Below are 20872 nucleotides of genomic sequence, written 5' to 3'. Positions count from 1 at the left end.
CAGTTGCAGAATAGCTTACCCTAAGTAAGTTTGCCTGTTTCATGTCTTGTTCAAGAATGTGTACTTGGGCTTGTGTGTTAAATAAACCTCAATCTTCCTCCCATTGACCCAAGGAAAAAAATCTGGGTTTTACACTTTATTTTGTCTTGACTTTGATGCATGTTGTTTGGATTCCAAGAGGTCACAGTGAGACTTCATGGTCCCAAATCCTCAGCATTGCTTCAGGCTTCAGATTTTTCTCTGTTTATGAGCACAAAGAAACTGGAATAGAAACAGGTCAACCGTTTCCCTAAATATTTTCATTTGGAACTGTAACAGAATTTCAAACATCTGGAATTATTTTAATGGGTTTTTACTGATCCTTTCCAAGTCTACCTACCCAACCCAAGTCCAATTGGAACTGATTGTGTTGGGCTCAGATTGATCATGAGTATATTCTGATAAAACATTCAGGTTCAGCTGAGACTTCATCAATACATTTTAGCAAGTTCTTGTTTCCACTTTGCTATAAATGCCTCCCATATTTTTTTCTGGCTTCCATTAGATTTACCCCATGTGAGACTTGACATGTTTGGCGGTTTTATATTTACAGTAATGATTGGGTCAGATCAGGTTTGATATGGAAAGCAAATTAAAAACCCATCAGGTTTTCCAGGGGTTCAGATTCGAACAGGTTAATTTGGGGTTTTAGTTTTATCTGAAGCAGACGCTTTAGCAACACACACAAAATGCTGGTGGAACACAGCAGGCCAGGCAGTTCTGATGAAGGGTCTCGGCCCGAAACCTCGATAGTGCTACTCCTTATAGATGCTGCCTGGCCTGCTGTGTTCCACCAGCACTTTGTGTGTGTTGTTTGAATTTCCAGCATCTGCAGATTTCCTCGTGTTTGCAGACCCTTTAGCTCTGCTTTTTGCAGTACTCCATTGTTTTTATAAAGGTTGCACAAAGGAAATTTCCGAAAGATCTCCATTTTGACTGAATTGTAATGCGGTATGCTGCAATTTTGATCATCTTTGGCTGTGCAAATGTGTTGCATGTATTTATTAGCAAGCTGGGTGGTCAGGGCTGATAAATGAAGACTTGAAGAGACATTCCACTTGCACTGTATATGCAACTGTGTGTGTTTCAGCTTCCTTCACTGCCTGCGCAATGTATCTATTTGTGGCTTGGTTGAATTTGAGTTATCATTGTTTAGTTTTTTCTCACAATTGAACAGCACTGTAGGCAAATACTGACCACCCCCACATTATATTCACAAATGCCAGCAAAAAAGGCAGGATTTGCCATGAAGTGCCTTGAGGCGGATTTAGACCTGTAAGATCATAATGCTTGAAACCTCATTTTCTTCATGGTATATTACCCTATACCTTTTGGGGCTGTTGATCTGAGTCCCTGTAACAGCTTTTTCGATTACGATGATATTAAGTCAGAAACCTGGTGGGATCTGAGAGGCTAGATTCAAGCAGATGTATTTGGTACTCAAAGCACAAAGGAACCATGCTAAAAGCCAGACGCTGATGAGGCCGCACAGCAAGCAGGTAGGTGCACGGGATGAGGTGCTGAGCTGTTACACGGGGCCCAGACGATATGGAAAGATGCAGTATTGTTTTCGAAAAATTCTTTAAGACATTCTTCTTTGTCACAGAGAAGACTATTTGCCCTGCTGTACCCAGAAGGATTTCTTTCAGGCGTTTATTTACCCCAAGAGGCCATTTGAGACTCCAAGCAGAAAGTCTGCATGTAGTTTCTTGCTCAAAACTCAGTAAATACTGGAATCAGATCATGATTACAATTCAACAGGAGTACGTTAGGAGGCTTTGAGCCAGTGACTTCAGCATTGCCTTAGCCAACGCACAGCAACAGTCCTGGCAGTTAAATAACTGGGGTAATATTAATTGGTTGCAGGAGATTTAAGGTAGGTTCTCCCCAGTAATTTCCTGGGAAAACATCTGATTTAAAATCAATTCATGTGCTTTAGGAACTTGTCGTTGATCTTAATTACCCATGTTTCATAGGGTTAAGTAACTGAACAAGGACTAGATTTCATAGTCTTTTGAGTTTATGAAAACCTGACTGTATTAAAGAATGATCCAAGTGAAGGTTTTTAGCTGGAGATAACATCATTTGTTCAAGTGAGTGCTAATGTGGATTTAGAAACACTGCTCAAATGTGAGCAGAAGGCAACTCAAAGAACAAGACTGTGAATCAGATGTTTGTAGAGAAGAGTAAGTTCAGTCATATACAAGTTCCAAATGCACTCACATTCCAGTCGCGGTCTTCAGAAACAACAATCCTGACAGTCCTGGCTTAGTTTATTGGCGAAGAAGGAAGGGCAAGCTGTGTTTCCTGGGAATGTGGAAGAATACTTTGGAGATGCAAATAGCAAAGTTCATTTTCATACAGTGTCAACAGTGTTTTGAACTCATGTAGGTTTTTGCAGTGGAGTGCAAGAGCTTTGTATAGTTGACTAGACAGTAGTTCCAATTGACAGGTAAATGCTACTCACAATGAATAAGCTGCTGCAGATGACCCTGTTCAGCTTGTCAGATTGTAATGAATTTGAACAAACTATCACAATACTTGTAATTGACAGGAGATAAACTTACACCATTGTAGATCCTCTTACATTCTGCAAAATTAGCATTTGCAACCTTTATGTTTAATCCACTTTTACATTAACCCCATTTGATTCACTTTTATCAGGTTTTATTTAAGTTGCTACTGCACTATCATTTAACAACAGCAAAATATATGAGTTATGAGATCTTTTGGTGGTGACCTTTAAGCTTGAAGTGCACTTTGAGACTTGAATTTAAGTGCTGTGTATATTTCTTGACCATTTCTCGCGGGAGAGGACCAATTAAGGTTGCAGATTGTTGGCCGGGTAAGTTGGTTGCTCAGTTTTCAAGCTTCACTGGATCTCATTGTAGTGACCGTTTCATTTTGCAAGCACAATTGGCAGGCTGCAATTTCAGGCAAAAGATCAGATGCAGTTTGTTTTTAAGAAAAGTCTCCATTATTACATTCAACAACTTGGTGATTAGACCATCTCCTTTTCTTTCTGAGGAGAGGGAAAAGACATGTATAAAATGGAATTGACTTCCTTTTCTAATCTGTCACTACCTTTGTTTCAACTGCCATCACAGAGAGCTGTGTCAAGCAAGTCACTGAAATCTAGTAAGAGCTGCATTAGTAGGGATAAAGACTTGCATTTCCACAACACACTTCAAGACTACATTCTAAATCAATTCAGAGACAAAACACGCAAATGTACACCAGTCTGCTACAAACAGCAATAAGGAATATCCAGGCACTGGGTTAACTTTCACACACTGGATAAAAATTAATCTTTAAAGCTCAGATGAGACAGCAACTTAACATCTCATACTTATGCTGGGATCTTTATCTCCGATCAGGGCATCAGAATAACAGCCATGCCTTTTGTGTTCAAGTCATTGTAGCAGAACGTAACCCACGAGCTCTGAGCCGCACAATTTTATTTATTTCTGGAGATACAGCCCTTTGAGCCATGCTGCCCAGCCCCCCCACACACACACACACAAATTTAATCCTGGGCTAATCACGGGATGGCACGCAATGACCAATTGTGTGAAGAAACAGGAGCAGCCGGAGGAAAACCACGTGGTCACAGGGAGAACGTACAACTCCATACAGGCAGTGGCAGAATGTTTCCTTGCAAGCAGTTATCTCGTTCCCTCTCATTGACTGCTTTGGTAATTCCCCAACCAGTCCTCCCATAATAAAATTAATCTGAATTCTTTTGTTTTCCATTTTTTTCTAAAGTCAAGAATGTTGTGTTTTTAATAATTACTTGTCTAGAGTCCAACTTGGCACGTATCACTCACTTTATCCCTCATCTAGCTAATTGCCATGCCTTACATGCAGCTGTACACCAGGACTTCAGATGGATTCAGGCTTCTAAGAAGAGAATGGACTCAAGATATGTAGACTCCACTGTTCAATAACGTACTACTGGTCCACTCTTGCTGGCATCCAGAACATCACATGTCTCCTGCAGTATGATGGTGGGGTGGGGGGGGAGAGTCCAGGGGCCAATAGACTGTACCTTTTCAATAGGTATAGAGAACCATATACAATATATGTCCTGAAATTATTTTTCTTCGCAAACATTTATGAAAACAGAAGTGCCCCAAAGAATGACTGACAGTTAAATGTTAGAACCCCAAAGCTCCCTTCCCACTTCCTCCTCCCATGCATAAGCAGCAGCAAAGCAATGACCCCCCCCACCAATCAATCAAGCATGCAGCAAAGCATCAGTAAAGACACAGATTTGCAGTGCCTCAAATTCGTTCACCCAGTAACTCGACATGCCACAGGCTCGCTCTCTCTCCCTACTAAGGGAAAAAGAGATGTCCTTGTTTCACAGCAAGAGGGGAGACATAACAAAGCAACTCACTGATTTATGGTGTTAAAAGTCTGTTGCATCGCCTTTTCCAAGCTCTGTGCCCAAAGAACTTGAGTCTCTGGGCACACAGCCAGCTCACCACTTGCAATCTTCCGTCTCCCACAGCACAGCAGGTGGCGGCACCAGCCCGGAATCCTCCCGCCACCTGAGTCACGAAAATCTGGCATCCTGAAGGCGTGCTAGTCTTTCAGGCCACATCTTTGGTATATCGAAAAGCAGCCGGTCGTGAGGCCCCAAGAGTGGGCCCCATCTCCACAAAAAACCAAAGTCAGCATGTAACCCCAGTTCAGGGTCTTCAAAAACACCTTGAAAGGGGAAAAAAGAACTGTCAAAGATATAAATAGAGCTGTTTCCGAAGTAAAGGAGTCACAGTTAGACAATAAACTAGGTGCAGGAGTAGGCCATTCGGCCCTTCTAGCCAGCACCACCATTCACTGTGATCATGGCTGATCATACACAATCAGTAACCCGTTCCTGCCCTCTCCCCATATCCCTTGACCCCGCTATCTATGAGCTCGATCTAACTCTCTCTTGAATGCATCCAGAGACTTGGCCTCCACTGCCTTCTGGGGCAGAGCATTCCACATGTCCACCACTCTCTGGGTGAAAAAGTTTTTCCGCATCTCTGTTCTAAATGGCCTACCCCTTATTCTTAAACTGTGGCCTCTAGTTCTGGACTCAACCATCAGCGGGAACATGCTTCCTGCCTCCAGCGTGTCCAATCCCTTAATAATCTTACATGTTTCAATCAGATCCCCTCTCATCCTTCTAAATTCCAGTGTATACAAGCCCAGTCGCTCCAATCTTTCAACATATGACAGTCCCACCATTCCGGGAATTAACCTTGTGAACCTACGCTGCACTCCCTCAATAGCAAGAATGTCCTTCCTCAAATTTGGAGACCAAAACTTAACACAATACTCCAGGTGGGGTCTCACCAGGGCCCTGTACAGCTGCAGAAGGACCTCTTTACTCCTATACTCAATTCCTCTTGTTATAAAGGCCAGCATGCCATTAGCTTTAGGCAGCATCATCCTCCTAAGCTCCACCTCCACAGGTAAAATACCAGACAGGTGCCTGTGCACATTGATGTTATTCCTTGGAGAAGAGAGTAGAGGGGAAGGAAGACATGACTGCAATTGAAATTTCTTTTAAAATAATCACTTCAACCTTTCAACATGTTCTGTACTTTTCTTCATCTTGCTGGCAGAATCATAGGATCCTCCCTAGATAAAAATGAGCAGTATGTTCAGTGAAGAGTCCTGTTGGCTGGGTGGAGGAGCCCGAGCTTCGTGTACACTTCATAAGGTCCAGCTGAGGCTTTTCCCCTTTTCCTTCTTGTTTGCTCTCTTAAATGGTCAGAATGCAATTGGAGTATTGTGAGCAGTTTTAGGCCCCAGTAGAGTGAATGTGAAGAGGATGTCTGCAGTAGTGAAAGAGTCTCAGACTGGATGGCACAGCCTCAGAATGGAAGGTGTTCCCTTTGGAGCAGTGATGAAGTTCCTTAGCCAGTGGGTGGTGAATCTGTGGAATTCACTGCCAGTGGCAGTCAAGTATTGGGGATATTTAAAGCGAAGGTTGATACGTCCTTGATTTGTAAGGATGGTGCCCAGATTGGGGAGCATGCCATACGAGAATAGGTTGTGTGAACTTGGCCTTTTCGCCTTGGAGTAATGGAGGATGATTGAAGGTGACCTGATAGAGGTGTATAAGGTGCTGAGAGGCATTGATCGTGTGGATAGTTAGAGGCTTTTTCCCAGGGCTGAAATGGCTAACATGAGAGGGCACAGTTTTAAAGGTGCTTGGAAATAGGTACAGAGGTGATATCGGGTAAGTTTTTTACGCAGATAGTGGCAAATGCGTGGAATGGTCTGCCGGCGGTGGTGGTGGAGACAGATACAATTGGGTCTTTTAAGAGATTCTTGGATAGGTACATGGAGCTTAGAAAAATAGAGGGTTACGTGTAATCCTAGGTAATTTCTAAACTAAGTGCTGCATAGTAATTGAGGGCAGAAAGGTATACTTGCAGCTTAAGTGTGAGTGATATGTAATTTTCATTGTTTTGTGAGCTAGTCCTATTTTTATGTCACTACAAAGAACCACCAATCTTTGGTCCACTCCCTACATCAGGGTGCAGCAGGGCATTGCTCCAGAATGTCAACATCCATCTTTTGCCTCCACAGATGCTGCCTGATTCATTGAATTCTTCATTCTTCTTTTCTTCCAGATTCCAACATCAATCATCTCTGTTGTCATCTTGGCATTTTTTGTCCTCTGTTTGAATTATTTTAATGAAAACAACGTGTGGAAATTCTTTCAGATCAACCACATTCTGTTAAATCACATAATCATTTATTTAAAACTGGCTCAAGAGGCTGGGTTGAGATGTGAGTTATAGTCAATAGCCTCCAAGTTAGTTTGTCTAGTTTGAAGACTGGTTTCAGTGGATCAGTGGTACCAGTTTTTGGTTGGAAATAGTTTAGCTGTATATTATAGTGTTGTCCTCCAGAGATAACTTGGCTTTGCCTCTATATTTCAAGAGATGCAGAAAATTGCTTCTACACTGGGCTGCTGTTGCGATGTGATCCATAAGCCACTTGGATCGCTCATCCCACATTCCCATCCCTTGTGCATTGTAATAGGCTGATTCTGGGGTATTTTATATCAGCAGCTCAATGACTGATAATCACAAACATCATGTTACACCATGGCAAGCATGGAACCGGGTCCCAGCAGCTCCACCATAACCCTGGCTGAGATAAAAACCTCAGTCATCTGTACAGCATTCACCCTCCTTTTGACTGCTGTTCAAACATGGACCTTTGTGAATCCCTGGCCATTGTGCTTGTAAATCAATTTATTTGAACCGTACAGACACAGATAGCTCCAAGTTAATTAACCCAGCTTGGTTGGAAGTTTGCATTTCCTTTTAGCTATGTAGAGGCTTACATTTAATGTGGAAGATCACTAATATGACATCTCTCTGTGATGGATTTTAAAGGTTTGTGTGAAATATTTCATTGCACATTATGGATACCCTTTTTTGCATAAATAAAATTGCTTGCTGTTTCTGAATATTATTGCTTGATTCAAGGGGGATGTTCAAATTGTTTGGATTCATTCTTTCAGCTTAGACCTAACAGAAAGATCAGAGAGAACAGATACTGGAATCTAGAGCAACAATCTCTGGAAAGAACTGTACTGTAAAGCGTTGTGCTAACCACTGTAGCGTAGTGTACTACAGGTAGCACAATACTTTACTGTACAGATGACCCAGGTTCAATTTCCACCGCTGCCTGTAATGAGTTTTTACATTCTCCCCATGATCACACAAGTTTCTTCTTGGTGCTCTGGTTTCCTGCCACAGTCCAAAAACGTACCAGTTGGTAGGTCAATAGATCATTGTAAATTGTCCTATGATTAGGCTTGGATTAAATTGGGGGAATTGCTGGGCGGCATGGCATGAAGGGGCGGACGGGCCTATTCCACGCTGATTCTCGAAAAATAACTAAAGGAACTTTGGTTCTGTGGGAGGAAAGAACCTGTCAACATTTTGTTTTGTAAAATTCATCACTGAGTTCTTGATCACTGAGATCCCCCAGCAGATTAGTCCTAACAGTGCACAGTTGTCAAAATGTTTGTCAGATAATAATTTCCATATTGGATAACAAAACATGGAATAGGCCTTTTGGTCTGCCATTCAATAAGATTACAGGTTTCCCTGCTATTCGAAGGTAGAGCATTCCTATGAAACGGTTCGTAAGCCGAAATGTTGTAATGTGAAGAAGCAATTACCATTTATTTTATATGGGAAAAATTTGTGAGCGTTCGCAGACCCAAAAAATAACCTACCAAGTCATGCCAAATAACACATAAAATCTAAAATAACAGTAGCATATAGTAAAAGCAGGAATGATCTGATAAATACACAGCCTATATAAAGTAGGAATACTTTTCAGCACTTTCTAGCGTAGGGAAATTTGCATGCAAGTGCTCTAGGCAGAAGCACTCTCTCCAGTAATCTTTAAGCTATGAAGCTGCCAAATCATACCAAATAACACATAAAAATACACAGCCTATATAAAGTAGAAATAATGGATGTACAGTGTAGTTTCACTTACAGTGAGCACACTGATGATGGTGTGTTAGGGTGAGTCGTCGGAGGTTGGGGTGGTGGGAGTTAGAGGAGACTGGGGTTTCCATCAGGGCAGGCAGGTCACCTTCTTCTATGTCTGCCTGCCTCGATGTCGAAGGTCAAGGTTCATCGTCTGCTGTGGCAGATGTGGAAGTCTTGAAAAACGGTAGTATGCTCGACGGCTTAGCCTCGCGCAATTTTAATCATACAGTTCTTTGTAAGCACTCAAACCATCCTGCAAATATGCCCTAAACCTACATACCCTTTCAAAATTGAAGTCATACTTTTCTGCAATCATTGCATGTTGTCAATCGCAGCGAAAATCTCACACAATTGCTTCACGTTCAGTTCCTGGATGACTTCACTTATGAGCCATTCGCTACTGCATTCGGTTTTGATTGTTATCCATTCCTCTTGCAATTGCATCAACTCTTCATCTGTCAATTCTTGGTCACGGGATGCCTAAACCTCTTCAACATCATCTTCGTCAACTTCCACAAACCCAGCCTCCTTAGCCAAACTCATTATGCCCTTACTTCATTCACCACAATCTAAACACTTAGTTATGTCTAGTTTTATGCTAAGTGTGCCATCTTTATGAGCTCTTTTAGGCTTTTCCGATACCTTAGAACTCATTGCACTAATGGATGCACAAAATAAATTGACATAAAGCACAGATGCTCACAGGCACGTGTTTAAGCAATGGCGGCTAGAATGCAGTTCTGGGGGAAGGAGCTCGGCTGCCTTTTTTCGTAACAGTGAAAACACCTTCTATTAGCGAAAACAGGTAACTAATGTAGGTCTTTCGTAACAGCGAGGTGTCGTAAAATGAACATTCGAAAAACGGGGGCCACCTGTGTCTCAGTGCCTCTAACCCATGTCACTTGACTTAATTGAACTCTTATCTTTCTTGAACATACAGAACTAATTACAGTCTTCTTGGGTGAGGAAGACTCACTGCCCTGTGGGTGAAGAAACTTTTTCATCTCTCAATCCTGAACAGTCAACCCTTTACTTTCACTCAGTGGTTGCTGGTACGAGACAGCCCAGCCTGAGGAGCTGTCACCCTTGCATCTACCCTGCCACATTCCATAATTATTTTGTACAATTCAGTGAGATTACCTCACATTCTTCTAAACTTTCAATAATGGTCCCAGTATGCCTAATCTCATCTTGTGCAACAAACCCACCATCCAGGAATCAATCTGGTGAACATCCAGGTGGAATCTCATTGGGGCTCCATGCGTTTAGCCTAAGATTCTCTCACAATAAAGCCAAGGTATTTTGCCTTAATTGCTCACTTTAAGTACCCAGCAAGTTTGAAGTTAACCCGTGCATAACTGGAGCAGCAGAGGACTCATGGAAAGTCACATGTGATGCCTGGAGTTCCTTAACACCAGGCACAGAATGGGGAAAGAAGGAACATTCCAGCGAGTACTTCAGCTCCTGGGCTGGAAAGAAAGCTCAAGAAAATTAGAGTGTGGCCTCTTCTGAATGCTCTAAGACTCTTCTCACATTCTGTTGAAATGAGTTCAGATTGTTGCAATTACCAGTCATGGTTTTTAATGAAATATTGCTCTAGGGTAGGCAATTGTCTTGTATCTGTTTCACTGAAAGTTGCAGTCATAGGGATAGGGGAAGCATTAATGCATTGGGACCCCAACACAAGATCCCTCTGTCCTTTTAACAGCTCTTCACACTGGGTGGGTTTTGTTCAAATCCTGCCCAATGAGTCAAAAATGAAAATACTTCCTATCCAAAATTTAAAGCTGGCAAACAATCCGTGAAATGAGATTCACAAAAGAAATTGAGCTTCTAACTCTGTGTGACTTATTCGGAAGGTATTTCCCTGAAACCCCATCCATGGCCCCTTCCAGTTAAGATTTAACATTTCCATATCTGTGGTTTACATGCCTATCTATTCAACTAGCATTCTTCACTATTTGATTTCTGTCAAAATATAATGTTCTGTTCTTTTTCATTTGATTTAATACACCAGTTCCCAGCCTAAGGTATCTAACTTCTCATTAGTTAGACAGTCAGGTGGTGGTGGTGGTGGTGGTGGTCGGGAAGAAGATTACCGGATTCTGAGAGTTGTTAGTAGTACTGAGAATACTTAATTAGATAGTAATAAAGGAAGTAAATGTAAACTGGATTTTCCTACCAAGATTTTGGAAATATCAGTCTACTAATTTCCATCAACTACGCTCTCTCTTTAAATTAATGGTATAAACTCCACATTCATTGATCTGCATTGTTTCAAAGATTCTACTCACTTGCACAACCCTTGTCTATTTCGGTTTGTTAAGAAACTTAAGAATTTTTTATTAAAATAGTTATATAAGGGTTGTATAACACATACTGCTGGAAAAAGTTTAATCAATTTTGAACTAGTTGAAGTCTTGCACTTGGTTCAGTGACAGTGCTCATCCGAGTCAGAAATATGGCCAACTTCTTTCTTTCAAGTACCTTGAGCTTCACATGTCTTCCCAAGGTCCTGGAAATCAACATTCCCATATCTGATATAGGACAAAGTAATTATTCTGCCGTCTTGGTCCACACATCCCCTTCCCTAACCCAAATCACTACAATAGTTTTACATGTTCATGATCAAAATGCTATCTGAGGGGTACTGCTGCACATAAACTGGTCCTAAAGGTACTGTCCAGAATGATGCTGGTCATTTTAATGAGCTACATAAGAAGCATTCATAGACCAAATGTAAGTATTTGCTTTTGTACAAGTTAGTACCTGGGTAACTTGTGATGAGGTGAGGAAGGCAGTTTGTTCAAAGTATTATCAAAGTACATATGTGTCACCATACCCAAGATACATTTTTTGTGGGCATACTCAAAAGAGCATAATAGAATCAATGAAAGATTTCACCAACAGGGTGGGCAACCAGTGTGCAAAAGACAACAAACTGTGCAAATACAATAGAAAGGAAAAAATCTAATAATAAAGGCAAATTTCAGAAAACATTCTGTGTGTTCGAACACTGCCTAGGAGAGAAGGGGAAGAGGAATAACAGTCAGATAAAACTTCTAAGGATATACTTGCAACACCAAAAACAGGAATCAGCACTCCATGCAAGCATAAGCAACTCTGATAAGAAGTATTCATCCCTAAACTTAAATGAGAGCACCAGCCAAAAGAATGAAGACTTTATCACTATTGAGGAAAAAAAGTAAAAATGTAAGACATCCCCATGATCAGAGCAGACTAGATGTCGACAAGGAAACATCTCGAAAGCCTGGCTCAGAGTTGGAGGCTTCTTCCCAGAAACAGAAGGGCTCTTAGTGGCAATACAGGGGCAGGTGGTTAACACAAAAAATATCAAAAATACTCAATAAAAGACCAACAAATTAAAGACAGTACATGTAGAAAATGCTGAGGAAAAAGAACAGAAATCCAACACATCATAGGATCTTGCAGCAGTTTAACACAATCTGATTACTTACACAGGCACAATGAAGTGGCAACATTATTCAGCAAAGTCTTCCATTAAAGTACAAACTCATAGATGGAATCAGACCTTACTATAAATACAGGCCTGATCCAGTTTTAGAGTTAGATTATCACAACTTATATTATGACTGATCAGTTATTACAGATAGGTTAATCCATAATAACCACCCGGAAATTGAAAGACTTTGGAACGTGAACAGGGCATACATTGTCCCGTTAGCAATATCTATGTAAATCTTCAGAAAGCCAAATACTAAATGCCAGCAATTGACAAATGAGCATGCTTGGCTATGCCTGTACCTTAGGTTTTATCAGCTGAGAAAAATTAATAATAATAATAAATAAGCAATAAATATTGAGAACATGAAATGAAGAGTCCTTGAAAGTGAGCCCATAGGTTCAATGATGGGGCAGGTGAAATTGCGTTATGTGGTTCTGATGGTTGAGGGGTAATAATTGTACCTGAACCTGGTGGTGTGAGTCCTGAGGCTCCTGTACCTTCTTCCTGATGACAGCAGTGAGAAGAGAGCACGACCTGGGTGGTGGGGGTCCCTGATGATGGATGCTACTTCCTTGTGGCAACACTCCATGTAGATGTAGTCCGTGGTGAGGAGGGCTTCCCCTGTGATGGACTGGGCCGTATCCATTGCCTTTTGTGGTCTGTTCAAGGGCATTGGTGTTTCCATACCAATCTGTGATGCAGCCAGTCAGTATAGTCCCCACTACACATCTATAGAAGTTGGTCAAAGTTTTAAATGTCATGCCGCATCTCTGCAAACCCCTAAGGAAGTAGAAGCGCTGCCATGCTTTCTTTGTAATTGCATTTAAGTGCTGGGCCCAGGACAGGTCCTCTGAAATGTTAACACCAAGGGATTTCACATTGCCATTTACTGTGAACATCTCCATGACCTAGGCAGCACCTGCTGAGTTCCTGTTACTACCTATCCACTTGTAGCCACAGCTTCTCTTTCATACTTTGAATTCTTCAGCTTTGGTTTGTCATTTCATCAAACAAACATCAAAAATATTTTCTCATTACCCTTCCTCTTCCTTGTTTACATTTTGAAATCATGTATAGGCATAGTGCCTCCGTCCTCAGGTGTGCCAGTAACACCCTCTACCACTTCATATGTCAGCAGTCCAAAAATGCATCCAGTGTTATTCCAAACCCATACCCTTTGACATTATTAATTGCACCTCGCTATCACCAGTTTTATTCCCACCCATCATCACTGAATCAGATTGCTTTCATGTCGTTTTGACAAGCTGCAACCTTCAATCTGACCTTCCACTGCCCCGATCCATTCTACAGCAAGGGTCACTCATTCATAAATGACCCAAGTGCCACAGATTTAAAATTATCACCTGCATTTTCAAATTGTTTCTCTCTTCCTTCACTCTGACTGAGAATGTTTCCAAATTCTTCTTCCTTTCTGCCCCCAACATTTAAGGTTCCCCTTCATTCCACCATAACTGTCATTCAACTGCCTTGGGAACATACTCTGGAAAAAACCTCCTAAAGGTCCCTCAAATTTTTTGCACCCTGACACTTGATAGAATACTAGTTTAACAGTCCTAATGCATTATTTTAAAAAAAAATGGCTTAACAATTGAGTGTGTAGTAAATGAGAAAACAAGTAATAGTTTGTGTATCACTTAATTGAGTCCACTCTGTCCTGCAGCATTTCACAATGTTAGTTCACTCTAGCAACGATATCTAATTCTAACAACAATCTAATTCTATCTAACATGGTTTCCTTAAGGGAAAATCTTGCCTGACAAATCTATTATCATTCTTTGTAGGAATACCAAGCAGGATAGACAAAGGAGTGCTGGTGTATGTTGTGTACTTGGATTTTCAGAAGGCCTTTGACAAGCTGCTGCACGTGAGACTGTTTAACAGGATAAGAGCCTGTGATATTACAGGAAAGATATTAGCATGAATAGAGCTTTGGCTGATTTGCAGAGGCAAAGTGTGGGAATAAAGAGAGCCTTTTCTGATTGGCTGCTAGTGACTAGTGGTGTCTTTGCAGGCGTAGGTGTTGAGACTGCTTCTTTTTACATTGTATGTCAATGATTTTGATGATGGAGATGATGGCTTTGTGGTCAAGTTTGCAGATGGCATTAAGATAGGTGGAAGGTCGGTTAGTATTGAGGAAGCAGAGATGTTGCAGAAGGACTTGGACAGGTTTGAAGAATGGACAGAGCAGTAGCAAGTGGAATACAGCGCCAGGAAGCGTATGGTCATGCACTTTGGAAGAAGGAATAAAAGTATAGACTTTTCCAAAAGGGGAGAGAATTTAAAAATCCGAGCTGCAAAGGGACTTGGGAGTCCTTGTGTAGAATTCCCTAAAGATTAATTTTCAGGTTAAGACAGTGGTGAGGCAAGTGCAATGTTAGCATTCATTTTGAGGGGAGCGGAATATAAAGAAAGGATGTAATGTTGAGGTTTTATAAAGCACTGGCGAGGCCTCACAGAACATTGTGAGCAGTTTTGGGCCATTTACCTATGAAAGGATGTGCTGACATTGCAGAGGGTTAGAGGTTGTTCATGAGAGTGTCCTGGAGAGGCCTATCATATGAGGAGCAATTGATAGCTCCGGACCTTTACGCACTGGAATTTAGAAGAATGAGAGGGGAAGGTCACATTGAAATCTATTGAATGATGAAAGAGCAAGGTAGAGTGGATGTGGAGATAATGCTTCCTATGATGAGGGAATTCTGTGGAGACCAGGTCATTGGGCATATTTAAGGTGAAGGTTGATAGGTTCCGGAGTGAAAGGTTACACGAGACGGCAGGAGAATGGTTTTGAGAGGTAAGCAGATACAAAGGAGCAGAATTAGGCCATTTGGCCCCATTTCTGATGCTTTTTTAAAGTTATTGCCATATTGCACCGTCATCCACATTCCACGTGGTCATAAGCTCTATGATAAGTTGCTAGCAGCAGATTTTTAGGGTGGATTTTGCAACTATAGCCAGGGAGCCAGCGTCAGGCACGATGATGGACACTCCGCTCCTCCCTCTCCCTCATTAGTGTGTTCAGTTCATCTACATCAGCTGTGCCGCTGTCTTCTAGGAGCATGTTGACCATAGTCTTGGGAGGGCGTCTAGGGTTCATCCTCCCATGCTTGGGCTCCCATGTGATGACTAGATTGGCAGGTAGCTCAGAGTAGGGTAGATAGTGCCCCGCTAGTTGCAGTTTTCTCTCCTCGATTTTAGTAGTGAACATCAGTAGGTCGTCATAGAGCTCAACGTTCGTCATGTGCTGTTGCCAACTCACGTCAAGAGCCATCCGGAGATTTTGTGTATAGCAACCATCTAGTGACTTTCACATGGTCTTGGTGAGTGTCCACATCTCACATCTGTACATGAGAATGGACTCTGTGACTGCTATGAAGATCCTCTTTGAGCCCTCAGGTTCAACCTCCAGATTTCCTTCATGTCGTTCATAGCCCTCCACGCCAGTGCCTTCTGTATCTTTATGCATTATGATGACAGATGATGATTAACATTAATCTGCCCTAAGTTTATTGAGGAAGTTTTATATATCTCCATGTCCAGGTAATGACCCACCAATCTACATTTTTGTAAATTAATTAAATTTTCATGTGTTAAAATCCCTGAATGGCCATAAGATATAGGAGCAGAAGTAGGCCATTCGGCCCATTGAGTCTGCTGTGCCATTCAATCATGGGCCGATCCAATTCTTCCAGTCATCCCCACTCACTTGCCTTCTCCCCATACCCTTTGATGCCCTGGCTAATCAAGTACCTATCCATCCCTGCCTCCCCAGCTGCTCGTGGCAACAAGACTAAAGTAATTTCTCCATATCTCTGATCTAAATGGACATCCTTCAATCCTGAAGTCGTAACTAAAAGCAACATGTTCAACTTTCTGCATATGTACTCTTGCTGCATGTGCCAACAACTTATTCCAGAGGTCACTGACTCTCTGCAAAAGGAAGTGCCTCTTGGCATCTAACTATATGCTTATTAGAACCCTTGTTCTTCCCTGAGCTATCAAGCTCAAACAACCTACTTTCTTGGAGCGAGTCTAATCCTTTCCTTATTTTAAAAACCTCAGTCCTACCTCTTCAAAGTCAACAATTTTTTTCTTAAGTATAAAGCTCCTACTCTCTCAGTCAATCCTGGGTAACTGAAGACCTTTGAAAGGTAACCTGCTAACCTTTCTCTGAACTTTTCTAAAGTCTCTCTATTCTCTATCTCAAAAGTTTTAAAGCTTTTTTGACATTAAAATGTTATATAGTGGCATCCACGCCAGACTTTGAGGCAAGTGATCCTGGGTTTGAATCCGGCCAGCTCCTTGCCTGCTTTCCACCTGTGCTGTATTGAGCATTGAACTACCAATTCTACCTCACAAGACAAATGCTAAAAAAATGACAAGGTTCCCGCCCGACGTGCTACAAGGCAGGAGGTGCAACAACAACATTAAAATGTACATGAGCTCACTTTACATAGTCTGAATTGTACAGGTTAATGAAGTTTGAGAATATAAAATGACCAGTCTAAAGCTGTCCCACAATCACCATGGGTTATAGTTGGAAAATGATGGTTCCTACAGGACAGCAACAGTTTAAAATGCCTTTACTTCTGTTAAAACTCTAGATTAAAAGTTAAAAATTGAAATGGGGAAAATGGGAGAATCATCGGTTATTTATTTATTGTATAAAAAGCAGCAGACCATTTGCTCCTTTAGGTAAAATGGGCCAAATGGGCTGCCCTCCTGTACCTTATGGTGCTTTATGATCTGTGAAAGCTATTGTGTCTGGGTGGACAGCAGTTTAATTGTGCTACACACGGAATTGCAACAAGGGTGGAGTAAGAGTATGCCCTTATTCTGTAAATTACATCCTTAAACACAAATGTAAAGATGCAGTGCTTTACTTTTGAATTACTTTCTTAAGCAACTGTTCTCACTCATTTTAGCTCCAGGTGTCTAAAGTAACATGTGAGTGTTGGTCATTAGTGACTCAATGCCTGCGTATGAAGTAAAAAGTCAACCAGCTTTGTTTTGATGCTTCCACCATTCCAGGTCTACATCATTAAAGAAAACATGGAGGGTGCAGGTTCTAATTAGATAAAATATAACTTGCTAGTAATGCTGGCAAATTGGCCAAGTCTCCCACAGTTTAGTTTCCTTTTTATTGCTAAAGATTATTTTCTAATTTACAACAAATGTAATGCATATATGTAGTGCCTGTGCCAAAAATGTACCTTACCTGAAGAGGTATGAGAAGATGTCGTTTGCCTTTAGTGATTTCAAAGCACTGGTATATTCTCCAGCTATTTTAATTGAAGTATTGTAGAGCCGGCAGACTAAGTGGTGGTTGCATTCATTCAAGGCATAAGCTATACATTTAGCTATGTAGCAGAAACCTTTGGTCAAAAAGAGTGCAGAGGATCTGCCAGACTCATTAATATTATTAAGTGAACTGAAACTTCCAGCTCAAAGGCGTTCCTCTTAAAATCTTGACAATTTACTGATAATACATGGTGCATCCAGGTTTGAGAATACGAACAAAGCACTAAGTTTAATTCTGTTTCAACTGAGAAAATATTTTAAACTGTCGGTGCCAGAGCCCCTTGATATTTAATCGACTATTTGATCCTGAGGCACTCAGTCTTTAGTGAATAAACCAAACCTGAACTGTCAAGTACAATCCCTTGGAAACAGAATTATTATGGTATCAGTTTCAGTCCAGTTCGCTGAATTAGTCAGTGCCTTGATTGGAAGCTCTATTGACTTATTTGTACTGGGCAAGAAATGTGCATATCTGCTGGATAATCATGTCTTTCTAGAATGTAAATGTAAATTGAAGTGGCTGGGGCATAGGGCAGCTGACACTTGACTTTGCACTCTTTAGTCCAGTGAAAGCTTTGATCAAGCTACATCTTTCTCTGTTTCTTGTCCCCCAGAGAGTCTCCCAGGGTCATGGCCTGCTGCCTAGTCAAGAGGCATTAACCTACTGGCTTAAATATTTGAGGCCCTTAGGTTAGCAGGGGGCCTTCACTTCATGCACTCCACATTTCCCACATAACCTAAAGCAGACTAAACAAAAGTGGTGTGAAATCTGATGGCTGGATGCAGCCAAAGTAATATGTTGCAACTGTCCCCCATTCATTTAATACTGTGTGTTTGTTTCCTGGATTTACACCCTTTTTGGTCTTTGGGATCATGGAAACCTTTGAAAAGAGGATTGCAGAGCAGTGGCCTGTGATTAAAACCTAGTGTTTTTCTCCATGCTGCTCTTGTGCAGCAGTGTCACACATGGTAGCATTTAGGAGCCCCTTCACAGCTGAAGTGTTTCAAACACTAATGAATGGAAGCTTGGTCATATAATGCAGACAAGCTTTAAGGCATGCTTTACTGAATGGTGTACTGTAGTGGCCTGGGAAAGGAAGAGAGTTATAAATTGTGTCAGCTAGCAACCCAGACAAAATGAAGCCATGTGGAAAATCAAATCTGTTTAACTATGAAACTGTTGTAAGCCATTTTAAGGTGGTCATCCTTGGCAGTTCTCAGTTTATGAGGTGACAAATGTTAAACCACATAATATAGCCTTTTGCTTTAGATTTTTTTTTAGCAAATAAATGAGTAATATTTTTTGATGTTTTTCAAAGGGCCATTTTGGAGGAGTTATTTTAAGGGGTAAATGTTGAATGCTAACCAGATTTAAAGCTGGAAATGTATGATAAATGGATTGAATAATTTATAATGTCCTGTTATTTTCCTTACAACTTTTTAATACTTTTAAGTTCTACAAAGACATGGTAATGACATCAGCTGTAGGAGATTTATTGTGGTTTAACTAGAATTTAATCAATGCACTCTCTCTCAAATCTGTGGTTAAGCATTTCCGGTTAGAGGCCTCCCGAAATACTTTGGCAATTAAAAAACAGCACTGCTTGTGGAGCTGGTCACTGTGGAAGGGGAGGGCAAGACAATATTATTAAAAAGGGTTGTCTAACATAATACAAATTTGTTTTTGTTTGCAGGAAGAGGGTGAAGGAATGTCCTCACAAGAATCCACAGAGGAAGATTAAGAAACCACATGAATTTACTTCTACCTCATTCAGCAGTTGGGTGTTTTGAAGGGAGAAGACACTACCTTGACCACTTTTTTTTCCCAATTAACATTGGTCTGTCCACTTTATCCTGGGGAGAAACACATCCTTTGAAAGACTTTTACTATCTACCTTTTTGTAATCCCTTCACAGTCCCAGGTTTAGTGAAAAAAAAACTGCTGTAACACAGGGGACACAGATTAATAATGCAACATTTTAATTACTGTTTTCTTTTTTTTAATTCTCAACATACTTATAGTTTATTGAGCTGCTAAGTAAGGGTGAGTGGGTCAAAAGTTATTTTTTCATTACAATGCACAAAATAATGCAAACTGAAATCTCCATATGCACAGGAAAAATATGGGCATTTTGATAGAACCAACTTTCTTGCTTAAAAATGGTGGACTGTATTGTCCCTAACACCCACCCTCCCTTAACTTAGTAAACACCCTGTATAGAACACCAAAGATGAGGGATAGGCACTGCTCTTAGAGAAACTTTATAGTAGACTTTTTTTAATTGATGTTTTTCACTTACTGTAATTCAGGAAAATCTTAGGGCTGATTTTATATATATATATTTAATTCTGCTGTTAACTCAACACCTAAAAATTATATTCAGTAATTGAAGGGAAGAATGAACAACTGACAGTTTGTTTTACAGCTCTGTAGGGACAACAAAAAGAAATCATTGAGACTTAGAAAGGGAACTGCTTTTCCCCACCAGTCAGCCAGTAAGAATCACACAAATGTAGATGACTTTACCTCCATTGCACTGTCATGCGGCTAGTTTAAGTAAAACACATTTCTTGGTTTTTGGGAACACATGCTGTGCAATTGATCCTCAAACCATTCCTCCTCCTTCCCAGCAATCCAAAAGAATACTCAGTCAAACCAGCACTTTTAGTGACAGTTGCAATATTACCCCATTATCTATAACTACCTCTGATTAATTCAATTAGTTTGACAGCCTCTCGGGTACATGCTGCTATACACATAAATGCAGGTTTTTTTTCCACCCAAATTAATGGACAGATAAACACTGATCTGTTAGTTCAGTTTTAGTTCTGTAGTTGAAATATTAGGGGAAACCAAAATACCTGAAAACATTTCTGTACTGCAATATAATTGCTGAGAACTTTTACGAGTTACTTATTGCCAGTTAATTCAACTCATTTTCCATTTGTACTTTAACTTGAATATAATTTTTTTTACTAAATTACTCATTGCTTTTTAACAGATTCTTTTTTTTCTTATGTTACGATTAATGAAATGGAAATGTCTCTAATACTTTTATCTTTCATTATTATCAGTAGTGTTTGAACAATAACTGTCCAAGTTTGTACCTCACATGATTTCAAGGGAAATGGACTAATCAGTTGACCAAAACCTACCTCCAGATATTAAAAAGGAACAGACTTGTTATTGTCAACATCAGTTTAAAAATATCATTTAAAATTTTAGGACTGCAACTAATCCCTAGTCAAAGTATTTTTGTAAAAAAAAATAAAATAACCTTGGTCACTAAAGCATTTTAAATTACTTTCTATTCTGAAACCTTCAAAGGAAACGTGAAGCTTTGTAGGTAAAAAAATACAAGATCAGTTTTTTTGTATAATTCAATCAAGAATATGTGTTTAAATTAGTAAATTGTAAGAAAAGTACTTGATTCATATTTTCATGTATTTTACACAAATGTGATTTCTTTTTTTACCTTTTTGTAATATGTTTCAACCA

At 40.4% G+C, this 20872-nt stretch overlaps 1 protein-coding gene across 1 annotated transcript in view; it reads left to right on the top strand.

Moving 5' to 3' along the window:
- The window catches only part of hmga2 (high mobility group AT-hook 2), a 151026-nt gene extending 130258 nt beyond the window's left edge, over nt 1-20768 (top strand). Inside the window, exon 5 of the mRNA XM_059978375.1 lies at nt 19068-20768. Within this exon, the coding sequence (XP_059834358.1) occupies nt 19068-19115 (48 nt within the window). The 3' untranslated portion in view covers nt 19116-20768. The remainder of the gene's footprint in view (nt 1-19067) is intronic.
- Nucleotides 20769-20872: the final 104 nt, after the last annotated feature.

This window comes from Hypanus sabinus, chromosome 8, assembly GCF_030144855.1.
Source record: "Hypanus sabinus isolate sHypSab1 chromosome 8, sHypSab1.hap1, whole genome shotgun sequence".
Classification (NCBI taxonomy): Eukaryota; Metazoa; Chordata; class Chondrichthyes; order Myliobatiformes; family Dasyatidae; genus Hypanus; species Hypanus sabinus.
This window is presented reverse-complemented; position numbering and strand designations above follow the sequence as displayed.